At 52.4% G+C, this 20,792-nt stretch overlaps 1 protein-coding gene across 1 annotated transcript in view; it reads left to right on the top strand.

Moving 5' to 3' along the window:
• CPSF1 (cleavage and polyadenylation specific factor 1) overlaps positions 1 to 20,792 on the top strand; it is a 264,399-nt gene that overhangs the window by 196,900 nt on the left and 46,707 nt on the right. Inside the window, exons 22-27 of the mRNA XM_088458900.1 lie at positions 1,670 to 1,844; positions 5,112 to 5,318; positions 5,469 to 5,558; positions 5,645 to 5,779; positions 5,854 to 6,006; positions 9,353 to 9,469. Of these exons, the coding sequence (XP_088315026.1) occupies positions 1,670 to 1,844; positions 5,112 to 5,318; positions 5,469 to 5,558; positions 5,645 to 5,779; positions 5,854 to 6,006; positions 9,353 to 9,469 (877 nt within the window). The remainder of the gene's footprint in view (positions 1 to 1,669; positions 1,845 to 5,111; positions 5,319 to 5,468; positions 5,559 to 5,644; positions 5,780 to 5,853; positions 6,007 to 9,352; positions 9,470 to 20,792) is intronic.

The raw sequence follows: 20,792 nt of genomic DNA, 5'->3' as shown, positions 1-20,792 counted from the left end.
TGACCGGTGTACCCCGGGCAGTGTGATGATGGGCAGAGCCAGTGCTCGGGTGTGACTGTGGCATAGGACTGTGTGACCGGTGTACCCCGGGCAGTGTGATGAGGGGCAGTGCCAGTGCTCGGGTGTGACTGTGGCATAGGACTGTGTGACCGGTGTACCGCGGGCAGTGAGATGAGGGGCAGAGCCAGTGCTCGGGTGTGACTGTGGCATAGGACTGTGTGACCGGTGTACCTCGGGCAGTTAGATGAGGGGCAGAGCCAGTACTCGGGTGTGACTATGGCATAGGACTGTGTGACCGGTGTACCCCGGGTAGTGAGATGAGGGGCAGAGCCAGTGCTCGGGTGTGACTAAGGCATAGGACTGTGTGACCGGTGTACCGCGGGCAGTGAGATGAGGGGCAGAGCCAGTGCTCGGGTGTGACTGTGGTATAGGACTGTGTGACCGGTGTACCGCGGGCAGTGAGATGAGGGGCAGAGCCAGTGCTCATGTGTGACTATGGCATAGGACTGTGTGACCGGTGTACCCCGGGTAGTGAGATGAGGGGCAGAGCCAGTGCTCGGGTGTGACTGTGGTATAGGACTGTGTGACCGGTGTACCCCGGGCAGTGTGATGATGGGCAGAGCCAGTGCTCGGGTGTGACTATGGCATAGGACTGTGTGACCGGTGTACCCCGGGCAGTGAGATGATGGGCAGAACCAGTGCTCGAGTGTGACTGTGGTATAGGACTGTGTGAACGGTGTACCTCGGGCAGTGAGATGAGGGGCAGAGCCAGTGCTCGGGTGTGACTATGGCATAGGACTGTGTGACCGGTGTACCCCGGGTAGTGAGATGAGGGGCAGAGCCAGTGCTCAGGTGTGACTGTGGCATAGGACTGTGTGACCAGTGTGCCGCGGGCAGTGAGATGATGGGCAGAGCCAGTGCTCGGGTGTGACTGTGGTATAGGACTGTGTGACCGGTGTACCTCGGGCAGTTAGATGATGGGCAGAGCCAGTGCTCGGGTGTGACTATGGCATAGGAGTGTGTGACCGGTGTACCCCGGGTAGTGAGATGAGGGGCAGAGCCTGTGCTCGGGTGTGACTGTGGTATAGGACTGTGTGACCGGTGTACCTCGGGCAGTGAGATGAGGGGCAGAGCCAGTGCTCGGGTGTGACTATGGCATAGGACTGTGTGACCGGTGTACCGCGGGCAGTGTGATGAGGGGCAGTGCCAGTGCTCGGGTGTGACTATGGCATAGGACTGTGTGACCGGTGTACCCCGGGCATTGTGATGATGGGCAGAGCCAGTGCTCGGGTGTGACTATGGCATAGGGCTGTGTGACCGGTGTACCCCGGGCATTGTGATGATGGGCAGAGCCAGTGCTCGGGTGTGACTGGAATAGGACTTTGTGACCGGTGTACCTCGGGCAGTTAGATGATGGGCAGAGCCAGTGCTCGGGTGTGACTATGGCATAGGACTGTGTGACCGGTGTTCCCCGGGCACTGTGATGAGGGGCAGAGCCAGTGCTCGGGTGTGACTATGACGTAGGACTGTGTGACCGGTGTACCCCGGGCACTGTGATGAGGGGCAGAGCCTGTGCTCAGGTTTGACTATGGCATAGGACTGTGTGACCGGTGTACCCCGGTCAGTGTGATGATGGGCAGGGCCAGTGAATGCTTTTCTCTTCCCTCAGCCACTCGGTAGACGATGAGGATGAGATGCTGTACGGTGACTCTGGGCTGCTGTCCAGCCCCAGCAGGGATGAGCCGCGCCGGAGCAATATGCCATCTACCGAAAAGGATTCTTCCCAGTATAAGATTGAGCCGACCCACTGGTGTGTCTTGGTGAGAGAGAATGGGACCATGGAGGTGAGAGTACAGCGTGGGTACCCATCTGCAGAGCACTAAGGAATGGGGACGCTCCGGGTGATGGGTGGAGACTGCATTGTTATAATCATGGTGGACGAGTTACTCCTGAGTAGCCCGGAGCCTCTCCTTTGCAGCGTTTCTTTGTAGTGTCACATGAGACTGATGCAGCTGCTGACTGTGCTACGATGCACAGTGTAAATTCAGAAGGCAAGGGGCGTCTCATCCTTACGCCATTGAGCCACGGTGTCAGAAACAGCGTCTGCTCCACTGTCGTGCTCTGGTGCCTTTAGATGAGGTCATCTGTCATCGCCAATCAAGTATTTCCAGTGCAACCCGGGTCTAAAAAGCCGAGACGCCCCGATCACACTACAGGCGACCTGCGACAGTTCCGGGAATAACCCTGGTACCGAGCAGGGTCGCGGACCTGCGTTCGTCCTGTTTACACATAGCCAAGACCAGGGCCAAGCTGCAAGCCCCAGCATTATCCCAGGTGGAATGGTTATGTCTGGTAGGAGTATAAGACTCTTCTCCCATTTCCAGGACCTAGTGGACTTCTTCAGGATGGCATCTCCACGTGACCCATCACTCTGTAATTATGGGGAAGAGAGCTGTTTGCAGGGTGCTATTATAGGAATCATTTAGAAGGCTTGATGATCCTGCGTGTGCCATGTACGTGACCTGTACATGATCCCACGGATCAGGCAGTGCAGTCTTTGGTTCTCACATGTCCTTCATAGTTACCATTTTCTTGCCTCCTACAATGTTTCAGGGCACCATGTACTTTATCTGTAGTAACTCGTGTTACATATATGAGATAGCAGGGAGAGGCCTAGTGAGCAGGATTGTGATGATCCCATCAGGGCACCATGTCCTTCGTCTGTAGTAACTAATGTTACATATATGAGATAGCATGGAGAGGCCTAGTGAGCAGGATTGTGATGATCCCATCAGGGCACCATGTCCTTCGTCTCTAGTAACTAATGTTACATTGCAGGGAGAGGCCCAGTGAGCAGGGTTGTGATGACCCCATCAGGGCACTATGTCCTTCGTCTGTAGTAACTCAAGTTACATATCTGAGATTGCAGGGAGAGGCCCAGTGAGCAGGTTTGTGATGATCCCATCAGGGCACCATGTCCTTCGTCTGTAGTAACTAATGTTACATATATGAGATAGCAGGGAGAGGCCCAGTGAGCAGGGTTGTGATGATCCCATCAGGGCACCATGTCCTTCGTCTGTAGTAACTAATGTTACATATATGAGATAGCAGGGAGAGGCCCTGTGAGCAGGGTTGTGATGACCCCATCAGGGCACTATGTCCTTCGTCTGTAGTAACTCAAGTTACATATCTGAGATTGCAGGGAGAGGCCCAGTGAGCAGGTTTGTGATGGTCCCATCAGGGCACAATGTCCTTCATCTGTAGTAACTCGTGTTACATATCTGAGATAGCAGGGAGAGGCCCAGTGAGCAGGGTTGCGATGATCCCATCAGGGCACCATGTCCTTCGTCTCTAGTAACTAATGTTACATTGCAAGGAGAAGCCCAGTGAGCAGGGTTGTGATGATCCCATCAGGGACCATGTCCTTCATCTATAGTAACTCGTGTTCCATATCTGAGATTGCAGGGAGAGGCCCAGTGAGCAGGGTTGTGATGATCCCATCAGGGCACAATGTCCTTCGTCTGTAGTAACTAATGTTACATATCTGAGATTGCAGGGAGAGGCCCAGTGAGCAGGGTTGTGATGATCCCATCAGGGCACTATGTCCTTCGTCTGTAGTAACTAATGTTACATATATGAGATAGCAGGGAGAGGCCCAGTGAGCAGGGTAGTGATGATCCCATCAGGGCACCATGTCCTTCGTCTGTAGTAACTAATGTTACATATATGAGATAGCAGGGAGAGGCCCAGTGAGCAGGGTTGTGATGATCCCATCAGGGCACCATGTCCTTCGTCTGTAGTAACTAATGTTACATATATGAGATAGCAGGGAGAGGCCCAGTGAGCAGGTTTGTGATGGTCCCATCAGGGCACAATGTCCTTCGTCTGTAGTAACTAATGTTACATATATGAGATAGCAGGGAGAGGCCCAGTGAGCAGGGTAGTGATGATCCCATCAGGGCACCATGTCCTTCGTCTGTAGTAACTAATGTTACATATATGAGATAGCAGGGAGAGGCCCAGTGAGCAGGGTAGTGATGATCCCATCAGGGCACCATGTCCTTCGTCTGTAGTAACTAATGTTACATATATGAGATAGCAGGGAGAGGCCCAGTGAGCAGGGTTGTGATGATCCCATCAGGGCACTATGTCCTTCGTCTGTAGTAACTAATGTTACATATATGAGATAGCAGGGAGAGGCCCAGTGAGCAGGGTTGTGATGATCCCATCAGGGCACTATGTCCTTCGTCTGTAGTAACTAATGTTACATATATGAGATAGCAGGGAGAGGCCCAGTGAGCAGGGTTGTGATGATCCCATCAGGGCACCATGTCCTTCGTCTGTAGTAACTAATGTTACATATATGAGATAGCAGGGAGAGGCCCAGTGAGCAGGGTTGTGATGATCCCATCAGGGCACCATGTCCTTCGTCTGTAGTAACTAATGTTACATATCTGAGATTGCAGAGAGAGGCCCAGTGAGCAGGTTTGTGATGATCCCATCAGGGCACCATGTCCTTCGTCTGTAGTAACTAATGTTACATATCTGAGATTGCAGAGAGAGGCCCAGTGAGCAGGGTAGTGATGATCCCATCAGGGCACCATGTCCTTCGTCTGTAGTAACTAATGTTACATATTTGAGATTGCAGGGAGAGGCCCAGTGAGCTGGGTTGTGATGATCCCATCAGGGCACCATGTCCTTCATCTGTAGTAACTCGTGTTCCATATATAAGATTGCAGGGAGAGGCCCAGTGAGCAGGGTTGTGATGCTCCAATCATGGACCATGTCCTTCATCTGTAGTAACTCGTGTTACATATCTGAGATAGCAGGGAGAGGCCCAGTGAGCAGGGTTGCGATGATCCCATCAGGGCACCATGTCCTTCGTCTCTAGTAACTAATGTTACATTGCAGGGAGAGGCCCAGTGAGCAGGGTTGCGATGATCCCATCAGGGCACCATGTCCTTCGTCTGTAGTAACTCATTACATATCTGAGATTGCAGGGAGAGGCCCTGTGAGCAGGATTGTGATGATCCCATCAAGGACCATGTCTAATACTTTGCACCTTTTATCCGTCTCGCTCCTGGTTTATCTTTATTAAATTGTCTCCGCAGATTTACCAGCTTCCTGACTGGCGGTTGGTTTTCCTGGTGAAGAACTTTCCTATGGGGCAGCGTGTTCTTGTGGACAGTTCTTTTGGGCAGCCAAGTGCCCAGGGAGAGAGCAGGAAAGAGGAAGTGACCCGGCAGGGGGAGATGCCCTTGGTGAAAGAGGTCCTACTTGTTGGACTGGGAAACCGGCAAAGTCGTCCCTATTTATTGGTAAGATTGGAAACCTAAATAAACAGATGAGTTTCCTCGTGGTCTTCTGATGCTTATCCTTAATACATTATCATCTAATGAGATTAAACTTTGTCATGTGGTCCTGGCACACTCTGACATCCATGTTCTTCTCTGATGTCTTGCCCACAGGTCCTTGTAGATGCAGAACTCCTGATTTATGAGGCTTTCGCATATGACTCCCAGCTTGGCCAGGGGTATCTTAAAGTGCGATTCAGAAAGGTGAGTGATGGTGACGCATTGCGGCAGCTCTTGGGCCCCATGGGGCAGGTCAGCATTGGGCACCTCATGTGCTATTTGTTCTCCAGGTGCCGCATAATATTAATTTCCGGGAAAAGAAGAGGCAGTCTAAGAAGAAGTGTGAGGGATCCAGTGAGGATTTCGGGGCACGTGGCCGTATAGCCCGATTCCGGTACTTCCAGGATATCTATGGATACTCTGGGGTGAGTGAGGGCTCATAGAGGGGGTTATATTTCGGGTCATCCGCTGTCTCCTCACTACAGTGCTCTGTTATCAGGTCTTCATTTGTGGGCCATCTCCTCACTGGCTACTGGTCACCTCTCGGGGCGCCTTGCGCTTACATCCCATGACTATCGATGGTTGTATTGAATCGTTTGCCCCCTTCCACAATGTCAATTGTCCTAGAGGCTTTCTCTACTTTAACCGACAGGTAAGTCGGCAGTTCTAGATGTCTAGTGAGAGAAGTGTTCAGGATGGAGGCCATTGTGTATATACTGTATATATATATTCCACACTAGCAGGAGAAAACCAGCTCTTCAAGGAAATTGCAATTGCTGTAAATACTAAAACAGCGGTAATGTACACTGGGAGGGATTAGAGCAGCGCACAGGTAATAAAGAGTATTGTACACGGGGAGGGATTAGAGCAGCGCACAGGAAATAAGAGTAATGTACAGTACACAGGGAAGAATTAGACAAGCACACAGGTAATAAGGGTAATGTACATGGGGAGGGATAGTGCACAGGAAATGAGGGTACTGTACACGGGGAGGGATTAGAGCAGCACACAGGTAATGAGGGTACTGTACACGGGGAGGGATTAGAGCAGCGCACAGGTAATAAGGGTACTGTACACGGGGAGGGATTAGAGCAGCGCACAGGTAATGAGGGTACTGTACATGGGGAGGGATTAGAGCAGCGCACAGGTAATGAGGGTACTGTACACGGGGAGGGATCAGAGCAGCACACATGTAATGAGGGTACTGTACACGGGGAGGGATTAGAGCAGCACACAGGTAATAAGGGTACTGTACACGGGGAGGGATTAGAGCAGCGCACAGGTAATGAGGGTACTGTACACGGGGAGGGATCAGAGCAGCACACAGGTAATGAGGGTACTGTACACGGGGAGGGATTAGAGCAGCGCACAGGTAATGAGGGTACTGTACACGGGGAGGGATTAGAGCAGCGCACAGGAAATGAGGGTACTGTACACGGGGAGGGATCAGAGCAGCACACAGGTAATGAGGGTACTGTACACAGGGAGGGATTAGAGCAGCGCACAGGTAATGAGGGTAATGTACACGGGGAGGGATTAGAGCAGCGCACAGGAAATGAGGGTACTGTGCACGGGTAGGGATTAGAGCAGCGCACAGGAAATGAAGGTACTGTACACGGGGAGGGATAGCGCACAGGAAATGAGGGTACTGTACACGGGGAGGGATTAGAGCAGCGCACAGGTAATGAGGGTAATGTACACAGGGAGGTATTAGAGCAGCGCACGGGAAATGAGGGTACTGTGCACGGGTAGGGATTAGAGCAGCGCACAGGAAATGAGGTTACTGTACACGGGGAGGGGGGATAGCGCACAGGTAATGAGGGATAGCGCACAGGAAATGAGGGTACTGTACACGGGGAGGGATTAGAGCAGCACACAGGAAATGAGGGTACTGTACACGGGGAGGGATTAGAGCAGCACATAGGTAATAAGGATAATGTACACAGGGAGCTATAGCACACAGGTAATAAGGATAATGTACACGGGGAGGGATTAGAGCAGCACACAGCAAAATGAGGGTACTGTACACGGGGAGGGATTAGAGCAGCACACAGGTAATAAGGGTACTGTACACGGGGAGGGATCAGAGCAGCACACAGGTAATGAGGGTAATGTACACAGGGAGGGATTAGAGCAGCGCACAGGAAATGAGGGTACTGTGCACGGGGAGGGATTAGAGCAGCGCCCAGGAAATGAGGGTACTGTACACGGGGAGGGATAGCGCACAGGAAATGAGGGTACTGTACACGGGGAGGGATTAGAGCAGCACACAGGAAATGAGGGTACTGTACACGGAGGGATTAGAGCAGCGCACAGGTAATGAGGGTACTGGACACGGGGAGGGATTAGAGCAGCACATAGGTAATAAGGATAATGTACACAGGGAGGGATAGCACACAGGTAATAAGGATAATGTACACGGGGAGGGATTAGAGCAGCACACAGGAAATGAGGGTACTGTACACGGGGAGGGATTAGAGCAGCGCACAGGTAATAAGGGTACTGTACACAGGGAGGGATTAGAGCAGCGCACAGGTAATGAGGGCAATGTACACGGGGAGGGATTAGAGCAGCGCACAGGTAATGAGGGTACTGTACACGGGGAGGGATTAGAGCAGCACACAGGTAATAAGGGTAGTGTACACAGGGAGGGATTAGAGCAGCGCACAGGTAATGAGGGTAATGTACACAGGGAGGGATTAGAGCACCGCACAGGAAATGAGGGTACTGTACACGGGGAGAGATTAGAGCAGCGCACAGGTAATAAAGGTACTGGACACGGGGAGGGATTAGAGCAGCGCACAGGTAATGAGGGTACTGTACACGGGGAGGGATTAGAGCAGCACACAGGTAATAAGGGTACTGTACACAGGGAGGGATTAGAGCAGCGCACAGGTAATGAGGGTACTGTACACGGGGAGGGATTAGAGCAGCGCACAGGTAATGAGGGTACTGTACACTGAGGGATTAGAGCAGCGCACAGGTAATGAGGGTACTGGACACGGGGAGGGATTAGAGCAGCACATAGGTAATAAGGATAATGTACACAGGGAGGGATAGCACACAGGTAATAAGGATAATGTACACGGGGAGGGATTAGAGCAGCACACAGGAAATGAGGGTACTGTACACGGGGAGGGATTAGAGCAGCGCACAGGTAATAAGGGTACTGTACACAGGGAGGGATTAGAGCAGCGCACAGGTAATGAGGGCAATGTACACGGGGAGGGATTAGAGCAGCGCACAGGTAATGAGGGTACTGTACACGGGGAGGGATTAGAGCAGCGCACAGGTAATGAGGGTACTGTACACGGGGAGGGATTAGAGCAGCACACAGGTAATAAGGGTAGTGTACACAGGGAGGGATTAGAGCAGCGCACAGGTAATGAGGGTAATGTACACAGGGAGGGATTAGAGCACCGCACAGGAAATGAGGGTACTGTACACGGGGAGAGATTAGAGCAGCGCACAGGTAATAAAGGTACTGGACACGGGGAGGGATTAGAGCAGCGCACAGGTAATGAGGGTACTGTACACGGGGAGGGATTAGAGCAGCACACAGGTAATAAGGGTACTGTACACAGGGAGGGATTAGAGCAGCGCACAGGTAATGAGGGTACTGTACACGGGGAGGGATTAGAGCAGCGCACAGGTAATGAGGGTAATGTACACGGGGAGGGATTAGAGCATCACACAGGTAATAAGGGTACTGTACACAGGGAGGGATTAGAGCAGCGCACAGGTAATGAGGGTACTGTACACGGGGAGGGATTAGAGCAGCGCACAGGTAATGAGGGTAATGTACACGGGGAGGGATTAGAGCATCACACAGGTAATGAGGGATAGCACACAGGTAATGAGGGTACTGTACACGGGGAGGGATTAGAGCAGCACACAGGTAATGAGGGTACTGTACACGGGGAGGGTTGGAGATTCAGAGGAAGTAAGACACCTGGGATTTGGGGCGCTGTGTTTATCCTAAGCCTTTGTGTTCTCAGGGAGAGTTACGGATCAGCGTCCTTCCGGCATATTTATCCTACGATGCTCCTTGGCCAGTGAGGAAGATTCCCCTTCGCTGTACAGCACATTACGTCTCGTATCACGTGGAATCCAAAGTAAGCCCATTGTACCGACCGTCCCTCTGCCATTGGTCACTGACGCACTGAGAACATCGGGTTGTCTTTGTAACAAATGATTGTTTTGGTTACTGCAGCCCCCAAGTAACGTTGGATGTTAGTAAGTGACTGTAGTCTCGCCCCGACCTGATAAAGTCACTAGTTGGGTCCCTCCGTTTGGGTTTTTCTTGGAGATGGGAACCTTGTGGTATAGACCTGCAGTCCAGGATCTGCTCCCCCTCTGTGCCCCCATGGGCTGCGGGGGCTCCAGTTCTCTGGACGCGGTCTTTCATGGCTATCATTGGCATATGGCTTAACTAAACTTATTTAAAATTCTTCTATCTTTATTTTTGCTGCACACGATCATCCTGGCCTTATAGCCCAAGTGATTTCTGGTATGGGCAGCGGAGATAATGCGATTGGCACCTGCAGGCAGTGACGGGGGGTCCCATAGTGTGATCCTCCTCACAGCGACTCCCTGTAAGCTCCGAGTCAGGGTGGTCTCCAGCTCTCAGGGGGTGCAGATTGCATGGTTTCCTCTGAGGGAATTACAGAACAAATCTCACTGTCATCTGGATGAACCCATCAGCAGGGAATGCACTCTTGCCATTGTGGAATGGACATTGGGAGCGACAGCCTCCAGGGCTAGGAACTGTTCCCCTTCACGGCCGTTTCCGGGGTCTTTGGACAGAAATCCTGACAAATGTGCTGGCACACAGTACGCTAGCGCGGAAGGGCCATAAACATCCGGTCGGGCAATATCTCGGTGATTGCATACTTCAACCATCATGGAGTCACCTGGCCATGAGAGAGACTGGCAGGATCATATAAAGAACGGAGTGAAGTTTTCCAGCCATAGCGGTGGTGGTGGTTAGTCTCTGGCTTTACCCCAGGGACTGGCTATTCATTGGGAAGCCTCCCGGCAGATTGATAGCAGGCATGATTGTACATCCCCCAGGTGCATTTCTGGAGCTCAGTCAGATGCTGACAGATTTGCAGATACCACAAACCCTGGTATCCTGTAGCGTTGAAATTTATTACCGGGAAGTCTCCGACTCCCAGGCCTCTCCACAGCCAGGACAGTGTTACATCTGGGCCGCTCTATATTCCAGTCATCCTAAAGTGGTCACCGAGTATCTCAATCAGGACCTTGTAATCTCCGCTTTAGCCCAAGTACAGTCTCCTGAAGACGAGCACTTTGTCCATAGGACCCATAAAGTCCTCAGGACAGATGACTTCTTTATCCTCTCTGATACCCACAAGAGAGGTTGGTCGGTGTCTTTATTGTTTCTGCGATTTGTCCAGCTTATATTGGAGCAGAGTCCTGGCAGGTGTTATGTCTGAGTCCTCCTATAGGGGGTGATGGAGAGCGGCTCTGTAGTTCCTCCCCTGTATTCCGTATTTTTATTTTATTCTTATTGGCTGCTGGCTCACCTGGTGGCTGTACTAGGGGGTTAGCGGATTTGTAGTACAGATGTGTCCTCGCCTCATACGCCATGCAGCGCAGTATGCCTGGCGTGAGTGTGCCGCCAGTTCCCATGCCACTTTGCTAGTGTTGGGCATCTCTTTATTTGCCGAAAATGCGTCTAAGTTGCAATGTGATGCGCCTAGGAGGCGTGCCAGGAGAGTGCGCTGATTAATGTGACACTTGTATATCTGTGTGCGACTAAGTCTGTAAGCGGAACTTGCCGGGGAAATAAGCTGCAGCCACTGCACCGTAGCACTGCGCGTGCTGATTGAGAGACTCAGTCGCACGTCACATATCACATTAATCAGCGCAGTCGCCCGGTACATCCTAGCCGCGTCGCATTGTGACTTAGGCGCAGTGATTTATTTTCTCCATAATTTCCTGTTTTTTTTTTTCTTTCGGAGAAATGTGGAAGCCAATGTTATAGAACACATACTGCAGCTACAGTCCCTGTCTGTCCCTCTTATAGGTCCTGGTCTGGTGCTGGTCCCTGTCTGTCTCTCTTATAGGTTCTGGTCTGGTGCTGGTCCCTGTCTGTCCCTCTTATAGGTCCTGGTCTGGTGCTGGTCCCTGTCTGTCCCTCTTATAGGTCCTGGTCTGGTGCTGGTCCCTGTCTGTCCCTCTTATAGGTCCTGGTCTGGTGCTGGTCCCTGTCTGTCTCTCTTATAGGTCCTGGTCTGGTGCTGGTCCCTGTCTGTCCCTCTTATAGGTCCTGGTCTGGTGCTGGTCCCTGTCTGTCCCTCTTATAGGTCCTGGTCTGGTGCTGGTCCCTGTATGTCCCTCTTATAGGTCCTGGTCTGATGCTGGTCCCTGTCTGTCCCTCTTATAGGTCTTGGTCTGGTGCTGGTCCCTGTCTGTCCCTCTTATAGGTGCTGGTTCCTGTCTGTCCCTCGTATAGGTCCTGGTCTGGTGCTGGTCCCTGTCTGTCTCTCTTATTGGTGCTGGTCCCTGTCTGTCCCTCGTATAGGTCCTGGTCTGGTGCTGGTCCCTGTCTGTCCCTCTTATAGGTTCTAGTCTGGTGCTGGTCCCTGTCTGTCCCTCTTATAGGTCCTAGTCTGGTGCTGGTCCCTGTCTGTCCCTCTTATAGGTCCTGGTCTGGTGCTGGTCCCTGTCTGTCTCTCTTATTGGTGCTGGTCCCTGTCTGTCCCTCGTATAGGTCCTGGTCTGATGCTGGTCCCAGTCTGTCCCTCAAAGATCCTGGTCTGGTGCTGGTCCCTTTCTGTCCCTCTTATAGGTCCTGGTCTGGTGCTGGTCCCTGTCTGTCCCTCTTATAGGTCCTAGTCTGGTGCTGGTCCCTGTCTGTCCCTCTTATAGGTCCTGGTCTGGTGCTAGTCCCTGTCTGTCCCTCTTATAGGTCCTGGTCTGGTGCTGGTCCCTGTCTGTCCCTATTAAAGGTCCAGGTCTGGTGCTGGTCCCTGTCTGTCCCTCATAGGTCCTGGTCTGGTTCTGGTCCCTGTCTGTCCCTATTAAAGGTCCTGGTCTGGTGCTGGTCCCTGTCTATCCCTCTTATAGGTCCTGGTCTGGTGCTGGTCCTTGTCTGTCTCTCTTATAGGTGCTGGTCCCTGTCTGTCCCTCGTATAGGTCCTGGTCTGGTGCTAGTCCCTGTCTGTCCCTCTTATAGGTCCTGGTCTGGTGCTGGTCCCTGTCTGTCCCTCTTATAGGGTCCTAGTCTGGTGCTGGTCCCTGTCTGTCCCTCTTATAGGTCCTGGTCTGGTGCTAGTCCCTGTCTGTCCCTCTTATAGGTCCTGGTCTGGTGCTGGTCCCTGTCTGTCCCTATTAAAGGTCCAGGTCTGGTGCTGGTCCCTGTCTGTCCCTCATAGGTCCTGGTCTGGTGCTGGTCCCTGTCTGTCCCTATTAAAGGTCCTGGTCTGGTGCTGGTCCCTGTCTATCCCTCTTATAGGTCCTGGTCTGGTGCTGGTCCCTGTCTGTCCCTTTTATAGGTCCTGGTCTGGTGCTGGACATCATACATATAGAAGATAGCTCTACACTTAGGACTAAGACTTCTTTTCATTCCAAAATTGTATCCTAGATTTGTCAGTAATCAGGATATTGTGATTCCGGCCTTAGACTGTCCTGTGCGCTCCAGAGATCTGTCTGTTCACTGTATGTGGTCAGGGCTGTCCAGGGGACGAGTGCTGTCAGTAAGATCTCTGCCCTCTCTGATGGCCAGTCTACAACAGTCCATAGCCGTCCGTTAGGCTCACATTTTACCAGATTGGTGACTGCCTATTGGGCAGCTGTGTACGGTTTCTACATGGTTGTCTGTTCATATATTTACCAGTTCTACAGGTTTCCTGTGTGCCTCCGGGGATGCCTGTGTTAGAAGGTACAGTATGTAAACACTTTGCTTAACCACCTATAGAGGCAGCTTTACAACATCTCTAGTGTCTACTGAGAGACGAGGATTTTTATCCCTTATTCTACCGTTCCCGGCATCTTCCACTCTACCGTCTTCCACCCTACCGTTCCCGGCATCTTCCACTCTACCGTTTCCATCCTACCGTTCCCGGCATCTTCCACTCTACCGTCTTCCACCCTACTGTTCCCGGCATCTTCCACTCTACCGTCTTCCACCCTACCGTTCCCCGCATCTTCCACTCTACCGTCTTCCACCCTACCGTTCTTGGCGTCTTCCACATCTCTAAATCCAACAAAGGAAAAAGGTCTGGTGCTGAGATCAGGGAGCATACAATGTGTAATGCCACAAAGAAATCCATTTGTTCTTGGTAGATTGAACACTAAGAGATCCTCTCAAGACCATAATGGATTATACTCACCACAGTCTCTAGTTCAAAGTTTGGGGCTGTGCATCTACTTACACAAGTGGTACAAGGAGTCTGGCTACAGACCTAGAATTTGTCTGCACCTTGTCTACAAACCTTTGGGAAATAAGGGTATTATCTCCTGGGTGTGTGGTCTCCTGCAGGCGCCATATGCCAAGCAGCAGGGTGGTTGTCTCTTCATACCGTTACCAGACCCTATCTTCTGGGTCTGAGGTCTCCTGCAGATGCCGTATGCCAAGCAGCAGGGTGGCTGTCTCTTCATACCATTACCGGACATTATCTCCCGGGTGTGAGGTCTCCTGCAGACGCCATATGCCAAGCAGCAGGGTGGCTGTATCTTCATATCATTACCGGACATTATCTCCCGGGTGTGAGGTCTCCTGTAGGCGCCATATGCCAAGCAGCAGGGTGGCTGTATCTTCATACCATTACCGGATATTATCTCCCTGGTGTGAGGTCTCCTGCAGGCGCCATATGCCAAGCAGCAGGGTGGCTGTATCTTCATACCATTACCGAGTATTATGTCCCTGGTGTGACGTCTCCTGCAGGCGCCATATGCCAAGCAGCAGGGTGGCTGTCTCTTCATACCATTACCGGACATTATCTCCTGGGTGTGAGGTCTCCTGTAGGCGCCATATGCCAAGCAGCAGGGTGGCTGTATCTTCATACCATTACCGGACATTATTTCCTGGGTGTGAGGTCTCCTGCAGGCGCCATATGCCAAGCAGCAAGGTGGCTGTATCTTCATATCATTACCGGACATTATCTCCCGGGTGTGAGGTCTCCTGCAGGCGCCATATGCCAAGCAGCAGGGTGGCTTTCTCTTCATACCATTACCGGATATTATCTCCCGGGTGCGAGGTCTCCTGTAGGCGCCATATGCCAAGCAGCAGGGTGGCTGTCTCTTCATACCATTACAGAGTATTATCTCCCGGGTGTGAGGTCTCCTGCAGACGCCATATGCCAAGCAGCAGGGTGGCTGTATCTTCATACCATTACCAGACATTATTTCCCGGGTGTGAGGTCTCCTGGAGGTGCCATATGCCAAGCAGCAGGGTGGCTGTATCTTCATACCATTACCGGACATTATCTCCCAGGTATGAGGTCTCCTGCAGACGCCATATGCCAAGCAACAGGGTGGCTGTCTCTTCATACCATTACTGGGTATTATCTCCCTGGTGTGAGGTCTCCTGCAGACGCCATATGCCAAGCAGCAGGGTGGCTGTCTCTTCATACCATTACCGGACATTATCTCCCAGGTATGAGGTCTGCTGCAGACGCCATATGCCAAGCAGCAGGGTGGCTGTCTCTTCATACCATTACCGGACATTATCTCCCTGGTGTGAGGTCTCCTGCAGGCGCCATATGCCAAGCAGCAGGGTGGCCGTCTCTTCATACCGTTACTGGGTATTATCTCCCTGGTGTGAGGTCTCCTGCAGACGCCATATGCCAAGCAGCAGGGTGGCCGTCTCTTCTTACCATTACCGGGTATTATCTCCCTGGTGTGAGGTCTCCTGCAGACGCCATATGCCAAGCAGCAGGGTGGCTGTCTCTCCATACCATTACCGGACATTATCTCCCGGGTGTGAGGTCTCCTGCAGGCGCCATATGCCAAGCAGCAGGGTGGCTGTCTCTTCATACCATTACATGACATTTTCTGACACATGCTCAGTTTGTAAGGAATAACAGTTATACAATAATAAATATTTTGCTGCATTTATTTTGCAATAGGCTTGTGACCGGACGCCTTTCGTCTAGGCCGGCGCTGGTCATGGGTTAGCGTTTTTGGACTCCTACTCACCGTCAGTGACCGCCTGTCCCTGACTCTGCCCACTGCGCCCTGGGCGTTTTTCAGCGGCGCTTGGAACAGCTTTTTACATAAAATCAGGCTCCTACCACCGGCACCTGAAACCGTTCTTGCTACGTATGCGTCGACTAACTGCGGACACACCTCCTGTTTGGTGTCGGCTGTTCCCACCTGATCCATCGCAATGGACCAGGTCTGCACGGTAGCGGGCACAGGGCTTGAGTTTCAGGAGATGCCTGACTGAACCCAGAACAGTAGGAGAACGGAATAGCGATTGGCACAATTCTGTTGGTCGCAGGGTACAAATGTAATCGAAGTAAAGGCAAAAAGGTTTTTATTGCTCAAAGTCTTGAAGGGGAATAATCAGCAAACAGGATTCTTCTCATTCTTACACACGACATCACAGGGGGCAAATCCGCCCTGTGCTCCTCTCAACCAATCATGCGGTCTCACAAAATATAAATAACCACATATTACATTTCAAAGGAGTCACCCAATATCCTCCTTCCTAATCCACCAACACAAACTGATTTATCATACATTATACTGTCTCCTATAATGTTGATATAACATTTCACAGGAAATAGTAAATGACATTCATCCTTATCAGTCAGTTTGGCATTTCCAACCTTAACCCATTCAGGACCTCAAAAAGGATCTTCTTACAAACAACCAAATTGTCTTTATCACCCTTGCTGGCTATTGTCTTTCCAGAGGAAGTTCTGTACATGTAGTGTTTGGCTATATGACACTGGTCACACCTTCACACAGAGACCTTCCTGTCATTCCTATCTATTCATCAGACCTCCTGCTAGGGAATCACAATCAGCATCTAATTTCCTGCAGTGACAGACGCTGCTCATGTCTTATACAGGAATAGTCAAGAAGTGCATTTTCCTTACAAAGTATACATGTAAAATCATACATTGTACATACATTCACATTTCATGCGTGTGCCCAGCATCAGGCTTTGTACCTGCCGTCCTGGATCACTGCTGCACATAACATTTTAAATAGGTTTTTATTTTTTAAACACTCGGCGCCTAGTGCAGAGTACTCATTTACAATGGGCGCCTGGCGTCTTTTGTCCTTTTAAAAATGGTGCCGCAGCACAGGGGTTAACCCCTTCAGTGCCGTGGCCGCCATTATACACGTGGGGCCAGCCTCCGGCCACAAGGCTGTATAATGTTCGGCTTAGAACCTCACCCTCTGGCTATGTTCATACCCAAGGGCGTGGCTGCAGGGAGTGCGGTTGCTATGGGGCCCACCTACTCCCTTCACCCAGTTCCAATTGCACTGTGACCCCCAATGCCCACCTTCCTCCTTCCACCAAGGCACTCTACTCTGCGGCTTGCAGACAGGGAAGTGGCGTCCCAGACTTACTCGGCACCTGGCCTCCTCTCTACTTCCCCACCCAAATTCACTGCAGAGTCCAACCTCTCTGCCGGCACTGCTGGGATGGACTGACTGTCATGTCACATATGTGGTGCCAGACATGACAGGGTGTACTGCTGAGCCCCGTACAAGGTGAGAGCTATGCGCTCTCCCAGACGCCCATATTATTAAGCAGCAGAAGCTACAGCAAAAGCAATAAATGTGGAAGGCAAGCTTGGGACTGGGGAGGGGCTTTGAAAATTCGGGACTGCGGGAGAGGGGTCCAGTGGTTTTGAAAATTTGGGACTGGAGGGGCGCCGGCTAACATTTAATAACGCCCCTTTTCGTACCCCAGTTGTTACCATGGAGTTTTAAAAGGAAAGAGTGAAGTTCTTCCTGCTGCCATATGCTGTGTTTCCCGCCAGTGTTAGAGGAGGAGTCACACACCGCAGCGTCTCGCTTTCCTCTGCGCTGACCACAGTTGGCTTGTGTAAAACAACTTGGTGTAAGCCCAATTGGTTTTTGCTTTTTTTATTATTCTGTGACTACAGGCACGGAGCCTATTATAAGGGAATCCCCCTGGTATTATTCCACATTCTTGTTGCTTGTGGTCTTCATTTGAGTGAACTGAACCAATACAGTAAATTCACACAAAACAGAGAAATAGGAAGGGTGGGAGTGTGATCCAGATCAGAGAGGTACTAAATCTGCCTGGCATCAGCAAAGACTCCTCCCCTAACAATCCTATAGGAAAGGAAAATATCACAGCTAACATTCTCAATCTTACAGGATAAACAACTCCAACACATTAAAGAGACAGCACTCAGAGGAACGCCTCATGGTGTACACATTAAAGAGATAGCACTCAGAGGAACGCCTCATGGTGTACACATTAAAGAGACAGCACTCAGAGGAACGCCTCATGGTGTAATATCCTTCAGCCCTACTGAGATGAGTGGAAGGAAGAAATATGTAGGGATCTGTGGTGGGAGGCCGGCCCCACGTGTATAATGACGGCCGTGGCACTGAAGGGGTTAACCACTGTGCTGCGACGCCATCTTTAAAATGACAAAAGGCGCCAGGCGCCCATTGTAAATGTGTACTCTGTACTACGTGCTGAGTGTTAATAATTGTGTATTTAATGTTTTCCATGTCGCGGCCAGAACCCACTGCACTGGGGGAGTGTAGATAGTGTGTGGCTGCACTGGGGGAGTGTGGGGAGAGTGTGGCTGCACTGGGAGAGTGTGGGTAGAGTGTGGCTGCACTGGGGGAGTGTGGGGAGAGTGTGGCTGCACTGGGAGAGTGTGGGTAGAGTGTGGCTGCACTGGGGGAGTGTGGGGAGAGTGTGGCTTCACTGGGAGAGTGTGGGTAGAGTGTGGCTGCACTGGGGGAGTGTGGGGAGAGTGGCTGCACGCTGGGAGTGTGGGTAGAGTGTGGCTGCACGCTGGGAGTGTGGGTAGAGGGTGGCTGCACGCTGGGAGTGTGGGTAGAGGGTGGCTGCACTGGGGGAGTGTGGGTAGAGGTTGGCTGCACTGGGGGAGTGTGGGTAGAGTGTGGCTTCACTGGGGGAGTGGGCAGAGTGTGGCTGCACTGGGGGAGTGTAGGTAGTGTGTGGCTGCACTGGGGGAGTGTGGGTAGAGTGTGGCTGCACTGGGGGAGTGTGGGGAGAGTGTGGCTGCACTGGGGGAGTGTGGGGAGAGTGTGGCTGCACTGGGGGAGTGTGTGTAGAGCGTGGGTAGAGTGTGGCTGCACTGGGAGAGTGTGGGTAGAGTGTGGCTGCACTGGGGGAGTGTGGGTAGAGTGTGGCTGCACTGGGGGAGTGTGGGTAGAGTGTGGCTGCACTGGGGGAGTGTGGGTAGAGTGTGGCTGCACTGGGGGGTGTGGGTAGAGTGTGGCTGCACTGGGGGAGTGTGGGGAGAGTGTGGCTGCACTGGGGGTGTGGGTAGAGCGTGGGTAGAGTGTGGCTGCACTGGGAGAGTGTGAGTAGAGTGTGGCTGCACTGGGAGAGTGTGGCTGCACTAGGGGAGTGTGGGTAGAGTGTGGCTGCACTGGGGGAGTGTAGGTAGAGCGTGGCTGCAGTGGGGGAGTGTAGGTAGAGCGTGGCTGCACTGGGGGACTGTAGGTAGAGCGTGGCTGCACTGGGGGAGTGTAGGTAGAGCGTGGCTGCACTGGGGGAGTGTAGGTAGAGCGTGGCTGCACTGGGGGAGTGTAGGTGGAGCGTGGCTGCACTGGGGGAGTGTAGGTGGAGCGTGGCTGCACTGGGGGACTGTAGGTAGAGCGTGGCTGCACTGGGAGAGTGTGGGGAGAGTGTGGCTGCACTGGGAGAGTGTGGGGAGAGTGTGGCTGCACTGGGAGAGTGTGGATAGAGTGTGGCTGCACTGGGGAGTGTGGGTAGAGTGTGGCAGCACTGGGGGAGTGTGGGTAGAGTGGCTGCACTAGGGGAGTGTGGGTAGAGTGGCTACACTAGGGGAGTGTAGGTAGAGTGTGGCTACACTAGGGGAGTGTAGGTAGAGTGTGGCTGCACTGGGGGAGTGTAGGTAGTGTGTGACTGCACTGGGAGAGTGTGGCTGCACTGGGAGAGTGTGGGCAGAGCGTGGCTGCACTGGGGGAGTGTAGGTAGAGTGTTGCTTTACTGGGGGAGTGTGGGTAGAGTGTGGCTGCACTGGGGGAGTGTGGGGAGAGTGTGGCTGCACTGGGAGAGTGTGGCTGCACTGGGAGAGTGTGGGGAGAGTGTGGCTGCACTGGGAGAGTGTGGGTAGAGTGTGGCTGCACTGGGAGAGTGTGGGTAGAGTGTGGCTGCACTGGGGGAGTGTGGGTAGAGTGTGGCAGCACTGGGGGAGTGTGGGTAGAGTGTGGCTGCACTGGGGGAGTGTGGGTAGAGTGTGGCTGCCCTGGGGGAGTGTGGGTAGAGTGTGGCTGCACTAGGGGAGTGTGGGCAGAGTGTGGCTGCACTAGGGGAGTGTGGGCAGAGTGTGGCTGCACTGGGGGAGTGTAGGTAGAGTGTGGCTGGACTTGGGGGAGTGTAGGTAGTGTGTGGCTGCACTGTGGGGGAGTGTAGGTAGTGTGTGACTGCACTGGGAGAGTGTGGCTGCACTGGGAGAGTGTGGGTAGAGTGTGACTGCACTGGGGGAGTGTGGGTAGAGGGTGGCTGCACTGGGGGAGTGTGGGTAGAGTGCGGCTGCACGCTGGGAGTGTGGGTAGAGTGTGACTGCACTTGGGGAGTGTGGGTAGAGGGTGGCTGCACTCTGGGAGTGTGGGTAGAGGGTGGCTGCACTGGGGGAGTGTGGGTAGAGTGTGGCTGCACTGGGGGAGTGTGGGTAGAGTGTGGCTGCACTGGGGGAGTGTGGGTAGAGTGTGGCTGCACGCTGGGAGTGTGGGTAGAGTGCGGCTGCACTGGGGGAGTGTGGGTAGAGTGCGGCTGTACTGGGGGAGTGTGGGTAGAGTGCGGCTGCACTGGGGGAGTGTGGGTAGAGTGTTGCTGCACCCTGGGAGCCACTGCGACCAGCGCTGAAACAGTTACAGTCCCAGTGAGGACACAGTTTAAAAGCACACTGCTCATGGTTTATAATAATATATATATATATTGCTGTAATGCACTGCAGCTTATCTGCAATGCATTAGTGCATGATGCAGAGTATATTTAATAGAAAATGCACTTATTGAATATATGCCTGTATATGACATGCCCAGCCTCTGTCTGCAGAAACTAGCAGGAGGACTGAGGAATAGGAGACCTGGTGTGGTCAGTGACCTCTGGCTGGAAGTTCTCTGTGTGAAGGTGTGAATGGTGTCATATAGCCAAACACTTCATGTACAGAACTTACTTTGAAAAGACAATTTGTTTGATTTAAGAAACCTCTTTTTGAGGTCACTGTGTTAAGGTTGGAAATG

The sequence above is a fragment of the Taudactylus pleione genome, unplaced genomic scaffold (assembly GCF_031769625.1).
Source record: "Taudactylus pleione unplaced genomic scaffold, aTauple2 ptg000863l, whole genome shotgun sequence".
Lineage (NCBI taxonomy): Eukaryota > Metazoa > Chordata > Amphibia > Anura > Myobatrachidae > Taudactylus > Taudactylus pleione.
Note: the sequence above shows the minus strand (reverse complement) of the source record. Positions and strands in the feature narration are given on the sequence as shown.